Here is a 14,557-nt window from a genome sequence, read left to right on the forward strand (position 1 = left end):
GGACAAAGATGAAAAGAAGGAGTTCAACAGTTATAGGTGGCTGTTGTAGAATTCCAGGTGAGAGATATTAATAATACTGGCTTGAATAATGGGAGTTAGAAGTGCCCAGATTCTAGATATTCAGTAGTGTTTCTTGGCAGATTGTGTGTAGGGCGTGAAGGAGAAAGAAAGCAAGAATGACTTCAAGGTTTTGGTTCTGAGCAACTGGAACATTGGGATTGCCATCAACTAATTTGAGTATCCAATAGTAAGCAAAAACAGATAATACTATTGCTCTCATGGAGCTTACATATTACTAGGAGATCTTTCATGTATTGGTTTTGTATAGAATATTCTGGAATAATATTCAAGAATGTAGAAAGTTCTTGACTTTGAGGGGAGGGCCTGGGGATCTGGAGTGAGACGGAGACTTTCCACAGTTTGACCTTTGTCCTTTTTTTTAAACCAATATATGTGTATCTTCAATTATTTTTAAACTTTTTCTAGAAGTAAAACATATATACAGAATTGTGTGCATAATTGTTCAGCTGGCTGAATTTTCAAATTGATCATTAGTGTGTAACCAGCATGCAGATCAAGTAACACAACATTTTCAGTACTCCAGAAGTCCTCTCACACTTGTTTCTGGTAACTGCCTGCCTTTCCCCCAGGGTAAACCACTATCCTGACTTCTAATGCTTACCTTGGTTGTTTGGGTAATTAATATAAATGACATCATACTGTAGAAATTCTCCATGCCATGTCTTCTTTTACTCTACATTATATTTGTGAAATCTGTATCATCACATATAGTTTTGATTTATTTTCATTGTGATAGTGTTCCATTTATCAATATACTGCAATTTATCCATTCTTTGGTTGATAGGCTCTTAAATTATTATTTTTTTTTTTGCATTCAATATTATGAATGAATTTTTTTCCCTCTCAGAACAGGTTGTTTTTTAAGTTTATTTATTTATTTATTATTGTATAGTGGTGAAGTCTGGGGTTTTAGTGTACCCATCACCCTAATAGTATACATTATACCCCATAGGTAATTTTTCATCTTCACCCCCTCTTGCCCTGCCCACTTTTGAGTCTCCATTGTCCATTATACCACTGTGTGTGTCCTTGTGTAGCCATAGTTTAGCTCCCACTTATAAGTGAGAACATGCATTTATTTTTTTGTTTCTGAATTATTTCATTTAGGATAACACCCTCCCACCCCGGTTCCATCCAAGTTGCTGCAAAAGGCATTATTTCATTCTTACCGCTGAATAGTACTCCACAATAAATGTATACCAGATTTTCTTTATCCAGTCATTGGTTGATGGGCACTTAGGTTGATTCCATATCTTTGGGATTGTGAATTATTTTATGCTGCAATAAACACGAGTACAGATATCTTTCTGATACAATGCTTGCTTTGCTTTTCTTTCTCTTTCTTATTTAGAGACAAGATCTTACTCTGTCACGCAGGCTAGAGTGTGTGGCATGATCATACACAGCCTCGAGCAGCCTCGAGCTCCTGGGCTCAAATGATCCTCCTGCCTCAGCCTCCTAAGTAGCTGAGACTCCAGGTGCATGCCACCATGCCTGGCTAATTTTTTTATTTTTTGTAAAAACAAAGTCTCGCTATGTTGCCCAGGCTGGTCTCAAACTCCTGACCTTAAGTGATCCTTCTGCCTCAGCTTCCCAAAGTGCTGGGACTACAGGCATGCATCACCAGGTCTAGACCCTTTTTTTCTTTCAATAGATACCCAGTAGTGGAATTGCAGGATCGAATGGTAGATCTACTTTTAGTTCTTTGAGAAATTTCTGTACTAATTTCCATAGAGGTTATACTAATAAGTTGTTATTGTCCAATTATTATTATCCTAGCCAAAATTACATTTAAGTTAACTTTGAATACTGTGATGATAAAAGGGCTTTTATTGCAAGTTTTCGATGTATCTCTTTTCTTTCTCTCCCCTCCCCTCCCCTCCCCTCCCTTCTCCTCTCCTCTTCTCTCCTCTCCTCTCCTCTCCTCTCCTCTCCTCTCTCTTCTCTCTTCTTTCTTCTCTCTTCTCTGAGACAGAGTCTCACTCCGTTGCCTAGACTGGAGTGCAGTGGTGTCATCATAGTTTACTGCAACCTCAAACTCTTGGGCTCAAGCAGTCCTCCTGCCTCAGCGTTCTAAGTAGCTGGGACTATAGGCATGTGCCACCACACCCAGCTCATTTTTTTAAAATTACTTTTCGTAGAGACAGGGTCTTGCTATGTTGCCCAGGCTAGTCTTCAACTCCTGGCCTCAAGCGGTCCTTCTGCCTTGGCTGCCAAAAGTTCTCGGATTAATAGGTATGAGCCACTGTGCCTGGCCTCTTTTCCTTATTTCTTTAACAAAAAGTTTACAAGAAATACTATTTTCCCTTTTCTAGGATGATTGTAGAGTTGTCTTGGCAAAACAAGAAATTACAAGGTTACTGGAAACATTGCAGAAACAGCAGCAGCAGTTTACAGAGGTTGCAGATCACATTCAATTGGATGCCAGCATCCCTGTCACTTTTACGAAGGTAATGTACTATACTTTATTTTCAGATATGTTTTCTAACAAATGATTGATTTTCATTTCATGATAATTAGCTTGAAGAGACAACCAGGAAATTCATGAATTATAGGATTTTGAAGAAAAATGTTTATCAGTGGAAAATAGGAAGAATGATACAGTGAATTTTCCTATACCCGTCACCTACTTTAACAATTATAAACTTCTTATTTCATGTCCCCTTTTCTCCACTCCTCCTACTTGCAGTCCCCCAGGGTATTTTGAAACAAATCCTAACGTCATAATCATTTCCTCCCAACATCATATCATTTCATCAATGAAATTTTTAGTGTAAATCTCCAAAAGATAAGGACTCTTTTAAAAAAAACCATCGCCAGGTGTGGTGGCACACTTGTAGTACCGGCTACTTGGGAGGCTAACGTGGGAGGATCACTTGAATCTAGGAGTTCAAGACCAGCCTGGGTAACCTAGTGAAACCCTGTCTCAAAAAACAAACAAACAAAAAAACCCCAAAACTCAAAATGCTGTTATTATACCCAAAAAGTTTAATAATTAATCTAATTACTCTCTAATATTTTCACTAATGTCATCAACTATTCAGTTAGTATTCAGATTTTCAGATTGTTTATTTTTTTAAGACAGAACCCAAACAAGGCCTATACTTGGGAATTTGGTTGATATATTTATCTCTTTTAAACTGGGCACCCCCTGATTTAGAAAGGTTCATGTTTCTGCCTTTTTAAACTTTCTATTTTTAAGGACTTTAAAAAATTTGTTTTATAATTATGTGAAACATTTACATGGTCCAAACTCAAATCTCCACAACAGGGTTCATTCAGAGAAATCTAGCTTTTATCCCTGTTCTCTCTACCCTTTTTACTTTGTTCCCCATAGAAAACCATTTAGAATTTTTTCTTAGTTTATTCATCACTTAAAAAAAATAAAAATATGTTTATATATTTGTATACACACTCCCAGCATTTAAAGGTAGACTTTCACTTTTTTTCTTCCTCGCTCTTTTTACTTAACTGTACATCCTGAACATCACTACATAGCAGTACACAGTGACATTTTTTGTTCATTTTTATAGCTGCAAGATACTTTATTGTGAGGATGTACCACAATTTTTTTTTTATCGTGGTGGAAAACACACAATATAAAATTTACCATCGTAACCATTTTTAAGTGTACAGTTCAGTACTGTACACAGTATTCACATTGTTGTGAAACAGATCCAGAAATTTTTTATCTTGTAAAACTGAGACTCTATATCCTTTAAACAACAATTCTCCTTTCTCCCTCTTTCCTCAGCCCCTGGTAACCACCATTCTACTTTCTGTTTCTGTGAATTTAATTAGTTTAGATATCTCATATAAGTAGAATCATACAGTATTTGTTTTTTGTGGCTGTCTTATTTCACTTAGCATAATGTCCTCAAAGTTTATCCATGTTGTAGCATGTGAGAGGATCATTCCATTTTAATGCTGAATAATATTTCATTGCACATATGTATCACATTTTGTTTATTTGTTCATCTGTCAATGGAAACTTGGGTTGCTTCTATCTCTTGGTTACTGTGAATTGTGCTGCTATGAACATGGGTGTACAAATATCTCTTCGAAACCCTGCTTTCTATTCTTGTGGATATATACCCAAAAATAAAATTGGTGGATCAGATAGTAGTTCTATTTTTAATTTTTTGAGGAACTACCATATTGTTTTCCATAGTGGTTATAGCATAATTACAGTTCTATCAATGGTGCCCAAGGGTTCGATTTCTCCACATTTTCACCAACACTTGTTGTTTTCTCTGTGTTTTTGGATAGTAGCCATCTTAATTAGTGTGAGGTGATACCTTATTTTGGTTTTGATTTGCATTTTTCTGATGATTAGTGATGTTGAGCATCTTTACATATGCTTGTTGGCCATTTTGTATATTGTCTTGAATATGTCTATTCAAGTACTTTGCCCACTTTTTGATTGGATTATTTGATTTTTTGTTGTTGAATTGTAGGAGTTCTTGATATATTCTAGATATTAATTCACATTTATGATTTGCAAATATTTTCTCCCATTCTGTACGTTGCTTTTTCACTCTCTTGATTGTATCCTTTGATGCACAAAAGTATTAAGTTTGAGGTAGTCTCATTTGTTTCTTTCTGCTTTTATTGCCTATGCCTGTGGTATCAAATCCAGGAAATAACTGCCAAATCCAATGTCATGAAGCTTTTCCCCATCGTTTTCTTCTAGGAGTTTTATAGTTTTGGGTCTTAAGTTTACAGCTTTAATCCATTTTGGGTTAATTTTTGTATGTGGTGTAAGATAAGGGTCCACCTTCATCCTTTTGCATGTGTATATCCAGTTTCCCCAGCATCATTAGCTGAAGAGGTTGTCTTTTCTTCACTGAGTGATCTTGACACTCTTGTTAAAGATTATTTGACCATACGTGTGAGGGTTTATTTCTGGGCTCTCTATTCTATTCTATTGGTCTGTACATCTGTCTATATGCCAGTACAACAAGGTTTTCATTACTGTAGCTTTGTAATATATTTTGAAGTGAGGAAGTATGAGTCCTCCAACTTCGTTCTTCTTTTTCAAAATTGTTTTGGCTATTTACAATCACTGGAGAGTCTACACGAATTTTAGGATCTTTTTTCCTATTTCTGCAAAAAATGTCATTGGGATTTTGATAGGAATTGCATTGAATCTATAGTTGCTATAGTTTTGACATCTTAACAATTATTGTCTTTAAATCCATGAACGTCTATTTATTTGTGTCTTCTTTAATTTATTTTAGCCTGTTTTATAGTTTTCAGTGTACAATCCTTTTACTTCCTTCTTTAAGTTTATTGCTAATTATTTTATTCTTTTTGGTACTATTGTAAATACAATTGTTTTCTTATTTCCTTTTTGGATTGTTCATTGTCAGTGTATAGAAATACAACTGGTTTTTGTGTATTGATTTTATGTCCTGCAAGTTTGGTGAATTCATTTATTAGTTCTAACCAATTTTGTGTGTGTGTGTTTGGTATCTTTAGGGTTTTCTACATATAATGTCATATCATCTGTGAAGAGAGATAATTTTACATCTTCCTTTCCATAATGTTTTCCATAGTAGTTTCCAGTTTGGATCCTTTTATTTTTCCTTTCCTAATTGCTCTGTCTAGAACTTCCAATACTATGTTGAATAGGATGGTCAGAGTGGGTATCCTTGTCTTGTTCCTTATCTTAGAGGAAAAGCTTTCAGTTTTTATCATTGGGTATGATGTTAACTGTGGGCATTTCATGGTCTATATCAGTGGTCCTGAACCTTTTTGGCACCAGGAACCATTTTTAAGGAAGACAATTTTTCCATGGACTGGGTAGGTGAGGGATGGTTTTGGGATGATTTAAGTTCAATACATTTATTGTGCACTTTATTTCTATTATTATTACATCGTAATATATAACAAAATAATTATACAACTCACCATAGGTTGGGGACCCCTGGTCTATATTACGTTGAGGTAGTTTCCTTATATTCCTAGTTTGTTGAGTGTTTTTAGTATGAAAGGGTATTGAATCTTGTCAAATGCTTTTTCTGCATCAGTTGAGATGATTATGTGGTTTTTGTCTCATTCCATGTATTACCTTGATTGATATTAAACAATCTTTGCCTTCTGGGTATAAATCCAATTTGGCCACGATGTATATAATCCTTTTAATGTGTTGTTGAATTCGGCTTGCTAATATTCTGTAGTTTCCTCGTGGTTGCACCTTGCTGTGTCGAATAGGTGGAAAGGCAGGGATGAGTGCACAGAATGCCCTGGATTTTATTATCCTTTACGCTAAAATCTCTACCTGGTTTTATATTGGCCTGGGTACTGTAACTTCTCAACTGGTCTCTAGAGTTCTCATAAAGTTATTCTGGTTCATATGTTGTTTTATTTCTGAGGCTTAGGGCTGGACTTAAGTGTAGGTTTGGGAGCCAACATATAGATGGTAATTGAAGCTCATGGAGTAAGTGAAAATATGTGGAATGGGGAGGGAGCCTCATACAGACTCTCAAGAATACCAACATTTAAGAGGTGAATAAAAGGAAAACAAGAAAGAGTATCCAAAAAGTAGATAAAACTAAAGCAGGAAAATTTTTTCTCATATAAGCTAAGAACAGAGTGCTCAAAAGAACAGTTCTTATGCCAGGAACAGTTGTAAAGACTTTTATGTGTATTTTTAAAAATTAATCCTTCACAAGAACCCTGTGTGAATTTGGTACTATTTTTATCCTCTTTCTTATGAGAGCAGTGAGGCAGAAAGGTCATACAGTTGTAATATGTACAAGTATGTTCATTACAGCATTATTTATAATATCATAAAATCAGAAATGACCTAAAATCTATCAGTTGGAGATTGGTTAAATTGTAGTTTATGGAATATAATGAAACCACTAAAAGAAAAAGGTTGATCCATATGGATGAAAAGGATTCCATAATATATTGTTGGGTGAAAAACATTAGTTGCATTGTCTGGGTGTATAGAGTTTCCTTTTCTTAAGTTTTAAAAAAAGCATATCTGTTTTGTTTGTGCATGTTGGCCAATAAGTATATCGGAAAGCGGGTGGAGGGATATACATCAAATTGTTAATAGTGGATATTTCTGGGAACTGAGCAACAGTTTTCATTTTTAATTAATTTGGCCCTATTTTGAGTTTTTTAGTACAAGCATAAAAATATGTTTAAAGATTTAAGGAAGATTCAATTGAGTTAGAAAATCTGGAAAAATTAAGTGGGCGTATTGTATTTATACAAAGACAAAATCTTCAGTTTTACTAATGAAAGATTTAGCCATGGGGAGGAATTCCTTCCCTAGCGAATATCAGATCCAGAAGATTTTGAAGAATACAATTCAGATTCCAGTGGGTCTGGGAATGAGTAGGAGACATAAAAATAATTAACAAAGGTGCTTTATTTATAAAGAAGAAAGTATAAATGCTATTATTTTCTAATTCCATATCAAGTTAAAAACAAGTTTAAAAAATTTTTAAATTCTAGGACAATAGAGTTCACATTGGACCAAAAATGGAAATTCGAGTTGTGACATTAGGATTAGACAGTGCTGGAAAAACTACTATTTTGTTTAAGTTAAAACAGGATGAGTTCATGCAGCCCATTCCAACAATTGGTAAGTATGAGTATTGCTTTTTAACTTAATGGGCATTTTATGGACAAACCCTACCTTACAGCTGAGTTCTCAGGATCTTAATTGATACTGATCTGTCATGATAGTGTGAGCTCTTTTCTGGCTCTAAGATACCAACATTTGAGAGAAAAAATGTAAGATTCAGTGGCTATGGAATTGAAAGGTACATGGTGGCATAATAAGAAGGAACAAACCATTGGTGGGACAGTTGGCAGGAATAGAGGATTGATGACCCTGGTTGAGGTTAGGAGTGAGGTGGTAGTAGTGGAGCAGAGCTGGCACATACATGGATTCCAGGTTCCTAAGGACCCTGGTGAAGGTCTGGAGGGCTGGCAGTTGTTAAAGGTGTACATTCCCTATGTAGGATTAGGAATGGAGTTGATTTGGCTTCAGTAGATGTTGCTGCAAGTTGAAAATTCGTAAGTCATAATTATAAAACAGCCTATGTTTGATGTGTCATTTGTTATAAAGTATAAAAGTAACTTTTTTTAAAAACAGGTTTTAATGTGGAAACTGTAGAATATAAAAATCTGAAATTCACTATTTGGGACGTAGGTGGAAAACACAAATTAAGACCATTGTGGAAACATTATTACCTCAATACCCAAGGTAAGAGTAAAAAATGACATCTTAATTTTTCAGAGTTTTGGGATAACAGTTTTCAGTACACTGATTTAACTAGCAAAGCTGGTATTTATGACTAAATACTTGACTATACATTTAAGTATCAGTGGGAAGTCCTTTATTTTGTAAAAAATGTAGGTAGAAAGACTGGGATATGTACTTTTGGTTTGTTCATGATAAACCATTATTATAGAATAAAAAACATATTTAGCTTAGGTATGTAGGCAGTTAAAAGTACTTACCTCCTGCTGCTCTTATCAGTTAATATATCAGTATTCATATGGATGTGATCACAATATGGTGGTATAGAGTTGCATTTGTGGTGTATGGTTCTGCTGTTCAACTCAACATTTATCTCATTATAATCTCTCAATAGCCTTACTCCCTCATATCCATTCACAAATAGTTGTTATGTGCAGAAGAACTTACAGTGGCTTTCTTTTGTCCAAACTGTATTATATCACATATACTCCACCTAGCTTTTATTCATACTTGGGCCCCATTCTACACTTTTGCCTCCTACACTCCAACATGATGTTTATGTTCATGCCACCTGTTCCATATGTCATCATACTTTCCACCAAGATGAGAGACGAGATAATTATCTTTACTTGAGTTTTTTTATATTAAGTTAAATATGAGCCATAATTAAGAACAAAATGGAATTTTGAATATGAGGAATGGGTGAAAGTCCGGGAATGTTTAACCTAGAGAGAAGAGTACTTTGTAGAGACAAAGATGGTGATGTTTTTATTCTTAAAAGACTATCTTTTGGTATAGGACATAGCATTCAAAGAACAAGTAGCATCACTAGGTAGAAGATCATAAGAGGCACATTTTCATTCATTATGAGATAAATGTTAATTGATATACAGAGCAACTTGTGTTTGATAGAGCATGTGTTGTAAATCCTGTCATAGATAGGGAAACTAAACCTGAGAAGTTATGTGAACTACTTGAGATGATACTATTAATTATTTGTAGGTACTCCTACCATAATAGGTAACTTTTATGTCAAAATACTGATGGTAGACGAACTCTAACCAAAATATGATAATGAGAGCATTAAATATTTGGTCCAGTTAACTGAAACTTAAGTGACTAATTGAATATTTTTGTGGTTTTTTTTTTTGGTAGCTGTTGTGTTTGTTGTTGACAGCAGTCATAGAGACAGAATTAGTGAAGCACACAGTGAACTTGCGAAGTTGTTAATAGAAAAAGAACTCCGAGATGCTTTGCTCCTGATTTTTGCCAACAAACAGGTAATACATTTTTATATATTATTTTAGTAGTTTTGTATTCCATGTCATAAAGCAGCTGGAAAAATTTCAAAAGAGAATCAATTCAATAGATATTTACAAAGTTTCTGCTAGGTACAATAGCACAATCTATGTGAAAAGTGCTGTGCTGGGTACCTTGGAGTATACAAAAAAGAAATAGGTAGTTGATGCTTACAGGAAACTGCTGTGTATATACATGAACACATATGTGTGATTCAAATACAAAGAAAACTGGTAAGTAACTTCAATAATATTAAAAGTGTTAATGGGGAATTAGGAGAGAGAGTAGTTCTAAAGATGGAATCTTGTAAGATTTGTAAAATGTAGGATTTGAGTTGAAATTATCATAAGAGTTGAAATTATGGTTAAAACTTTGGGTCAATATATGAAGAAAAGAATATTACAGGCGGAGAATGTAACAGCATTAATGTTTTCAGGAAGCATCAAGCATACCTATATGTGAGGTGCACGTAGAGGATGAAGAATAACAGATGAGGCCACAGTGTGAAGACCTGACAGGGTAGACTGAGAAATTTAGGTTTTATTCTGTGAGCAAAGGTCAACCATCAAAATGTTTTTTGACTAATGAGTGATAAGATCATATCACTGTATTATGACTGTAATCCTGGGGGTAGAATGTAGAATGAATCAGGGTAAGGTACTAGAAATGGGAGATCCAATAAATTGATGCAATAAATTGAAATAATTCAAGTGAGACTTATGAGCCTGAATTAGAGGATTAGAAAGGTGGAGACAGATGGAAGAGACTTTGTGGAGGTACAGTTGTTAGAATTGGTAACTGAATGGGGAGGATCAAGGATTGGAAATAGCTGAAGCTTCCTAGATCTTGAGCTTAAGCTTCTAGGAGGATGAGAATGCTTTTAAGTGAAGTAGAGGTAGAAGTAGAGTAGAATAGATGTCATAGAAAGGGAAGAGTAGAATGAAGAATAAACAATTTTCCCTTTAATAAAAGGGCAAACTATAATATTAAGATCTGGTACATTTATCCTTACTTGTGATTGAAGACACGTAAATATGACAAAGTGAAAATACCCTTTTCTACCCATCAGATAGTTAAAGATGAAAATGTTTCATGATCTTCACAGACTCACATACACTGTTGATTGTGGTTATTAAACTGAGACATTTTATTGGAGGACAATTTGGCAATATTTGTCAAAGTTTTAGATGCATATACACTTTACCCTGCAAGTCTACCTCTAGCAATATATCCTACAGAAAATATCCAAAGGTTATCCTATAGATAATTTTGCAGATGTATGTAGACCTATATATGTGTGTGTATATATATGAATTTGTATTAATAATAGCACATAAGCATATGACTTCAATCTGAATATTCAAGATAGAACTGGTTAAATTATGTTGCATCCATAGAATGGAATGCAATTCTGATGTTAAAACTGTGAAAAATTTCCTTGTACAGAAAATGGAATAATATCTATCTTCAACATGTTTAAGTTAAAAAAAACCCTGCAAGATATAGAAAACCTAAAGTATGTTCTTGTTTGTGTTTATTTGCATGGATGTGCGTGGAAATTTTCTGGAAAAATATGTAAGAAATGGTTACTGGTAGTTGCTCCTGGGAAGTCAGGGTAAGAGGTGTTCGAAGTGGGAATGTAATGAACTCTTCATTATGTAAACCCTGTATATAAACCATTTTTTATGGTCTACATGTCTTAATTTCTTCTTTGTTTTTTTTTTAAAGTTGATGCCTTTTAATGACTTAGGCAGTGTCTTTCATTCAGGTTGCATGGCCTTTACTGATTTTATTGTAAGGCTACCCTTGCAAAAAATACATACACAGACATATACAACTCACTTTAACCAAAACTTTTTCTATTCTTATAGTATCATAATAATTATTGAAAGATGAATCTATGTTTTAACTTTTGTTTAGATTTTGGTTAGAACGCTGTCAACAGATTTCCATAAATAATAATTAGAAAAATGATAATTTGGATAGACTGATTAAAAAAATTATGTGTATATATATATATCTTTCAGGATGTTGCTGGAGCACTGTCAGTAGAAGAAATCACTGAACTTCTCAGTCTCCATAAACTATGCTGTGACCATAGCTGGTATATTCAGGGCTGTGATGCTCGAAGTGGTATGGGACTATACGAAGGGTTGGACTGGCTCTCACGGCAACTCGTGGCTGCTGGAGTATTGGATGTTGCTTGATTTTAAATGCAGCAGTTGTTTAGAGTTTTGTGGTTAAGAGTTATTTTGCACAATAACATAAGAAATTCTGTATCTCAAAGATGATAATTTAGGATGAATATATAAAAGAAATCTTGGATTGGGAATTCAGTACATTATTGCTTTAAAATTATTTTGTAGCAAAATTTAAATATCTGAGCAGATTAGATTGAATTATTTAGAGATTTCTTGAATATACATTCTTTTAAAAAGTACATTTGCTATTTAAGTTTTTCAGATTATATGTGACCCAGATATTGGGAAAGAAGTAGTCACAGAGAAAGGGTAAGTGAAGATTTATTCTTTCAGTGAAAAAAGAATAGCCAGCTGAGTGCCTAATGAAACCTCTGTGTGAAGCAAGGGAGGTATAGCTTCTTCTTTACTCTGCCTTTTCACTGAATTTTGGCAGTATGTAGTAGTAGAAATGATAGTTGCTTAATGAAATAGAATCCAAACTGCATCTTTGGGTAATAGGATTACTTTACTTTTATGTTCAGTATAACAGAACACCTTTAATGCTAAGAACTATAAGCTATGGAAAATTAATATTTTATACAGTGTTTTATTAAAACTTTCTCCTAAAGCATTTTGTATAATACACAGTGAGACACAATAAAATGTTATCTAACTGGGCCTGATTGTCAGATTAGTAATAAACTGAAGAACAATTAATAATAAAACTGTGAAAGTTATTTGATCTTCACTTATGAAAGACCCATTAGTCTTACGTAATACCTAGGCTTACGTATTATTTCCTAGGTAAGAGCTCTAAATTAGTCCTTCTATTTTTCAACATATTTGAAGAACTTAGTGGGGTTTCTTTCTAAAATAATACTGCATCCTTTGCGGGTACGACCTCTGGGTAAAATGTAGAAAGTTACACAGAGAACCAGGGTCAGCTTTACATAAAAGGTATTGATCTAAAATGAAAACTAACTTTACCTTAAGAGGAGTCATTAAAACAGTTGGGAATGCTTATTACTTTCCCATAATAAGTGCATTTATCTTGACAAGAGAACATAATGAACGCTCTTAATGATAAGGCCTTGAAAAGTTATTTAAGAGGAAAAACATGTCTAAGGCAAAGGAATATTTAAGAAGTTTACATTTATTATTCAGTGTTGTGAATATATAAAAATTTGTGCTCTTTACTGTTTTTCATTTTTAAAGGATACACTCTTACCATGGAAGCACGACTTATTTTATTTAACTGGCTAGATTGAAATTTTGTGGTTTTTAAAACGTTCTCATACTTTAAGATGAAGTTAAATCTTAAATCTTAATAGTTGAATTGTTGTAAAGACAATGATGTCGGATAACAAGATGTGATTTTAGGTGGTACTGTTTTGGTTTAGTCTTTTCAAATGTATTTTTCTTTGTTTAGAAACAATAAAACTTTTAGAAAACAAAGCATTTAAAAAAGCCCATCAGTGTTATGGGCAACATGTAAATAAGTAAATATAATATTTCATCCTTTATTTTTCAAGTAAAAGGTCATGCTGTTACAAGTGTAGCTTGTGTGCATAAGTAACACTTCTGAATTAAATTATTTAATATTTGACTGATTTCAGTAACTGTGAAAAATAAAAAATGTGTTACATTTCCCTGTGAGCCCTTGAACTGCTTTCTCTACTAGGTAATTGAAAAAAAAAAGTGTAATACTAACATGTGAACTTGCTTCCCTTGTTATTGTTTATTTCACCAATCGTGCTAAGCTTTTAAATTCACAACTTTAGCATATAACTGCACAATGTAAAAACTGTGCTTAGACTTGATTATAATGTATATATAGTAGTAGTATATTTCTGTGTGATTTTAAGAAATATTTTTCTCAGGCTACTATTAAATTAGTTGTGGTTGTATTCTTTCACTAATCATTAGTCAAGAATGTGACATTTCTTGGGAAATGTCAAATTTAAGAATGAGATGTTTTAAATACTATATAGCAGGACTTGCCTCCCCTAACTCTGAATTTCTGTATTAAGTTTAAATATTGTATTATTTATGTAAAGCAAGTTTGTTAAATGTATAGCCCTGGTCTATAATTCAGGAATGCTTTATAACTACCAGAAGCCATTATTTGCACTACATACACGATCAGTATAGACAGCAATAAAACATTAAAATCATTTTAAAGAAGTTCTATTATTATTCCAAAAAGTCTGTTTCTTGAACCATCTATCTAGTATTATTGCTAGTAACCAATTTAAAATGTCATTATTTGTGCTGTGGTTAAGAGAAACAATAAAACGAAATAGGTGGGGATTGATTTGCCTATCAAATTTAAGATGTAGTTTATTTGATGAAGCAAAAATTTAGAATAACTTTTATTCTGTATTTGCAATGTAGGTCACATTTAAATAGGTGATACAACTGTAGCATTTGAAAGGGGAGCTAAAACTTTACATTGAACAAAGTGAAGCTTTTATTTTTTATTCTTAAATTTTAAATTTAACCTTGTATCATAAGAGAACATAGAATTTTAAATGACTGATTAGAAAATGGCTTGGAAAACTTAGCTGTAACTTATGAACTAATATTGGTAAGACAAAGACTTTTTATGTAACATTGGGATACTTCTCAATTTGCGAAGTGATAACAGAGAAAAAACATAGCTATACTCTTCCCTAAAAGAATAAAGAATGAAAAGGACTAATGAGTAAGTGTGAGATTGTATCTTGACAATTTAAAACATGCTTTAAAAAAACATAGCAATGTATGTTTT

The 14,557-nt window shown here is 33.5% G+C and overlaps 1 protein-coding gene across 2 annotated transcripts in view; it reads left to right on the forward strand.

Moving 5' to 3' along the window:
- TRIM23 (tripartite motif containing 23) overlaps positions 1-13,971 on the forward strand; it is a 32,822-nt gene extending 18,851 nt beyond the window's left edge. Inside the window, exons 7-12 of one of the 2 annotated variants that reach the window (XM_012664530.1) lie at positions 2,397-2,531; positions 7,555-7,684; positions 8,201-8,311; positions 9,464-9,588; positions 11,635-11,740; positions 12,063-12,121. In XM_012664530.1, coding sequence (XP_012519984.1) covers positions 2,397-2,531; positions 7,555-7,684; positions 8,201-8,311; positions 9,464-9,588; positions 11,635-11,740; positions 12,063-12,121 — 666 coding nt within the window. Of the gene's footprint in view, positions 1-2,396; positions 2,532-7,554; positions 7,685-8,200; positions 8,312-9,463; positions 9,589-11,634 lie in introns of both variants that reach the window. The other variant, XM_012664528.1, reaches the window with a different exon arrangement.
- The last annotated feature ends 586 nt before the right edge of the window (positions 13,972-14,557 follow it).

Source organism: Propithecus coquereli, unplaced genomic scaffold, assembly GCF_000956105.1.
Source record: "Propithecus coquereli isolate 6110/MARCELLA unplaced genomic scaffold, Pcoq_1.0 Scaffold9, whole genome shotgun sequence".
Taxonomy (NCBI): Eukaryota; Metazoa; Chordata; class Mammalia; order Primates; family Indriidae; genus Propithecus; species Propithecus coquereli.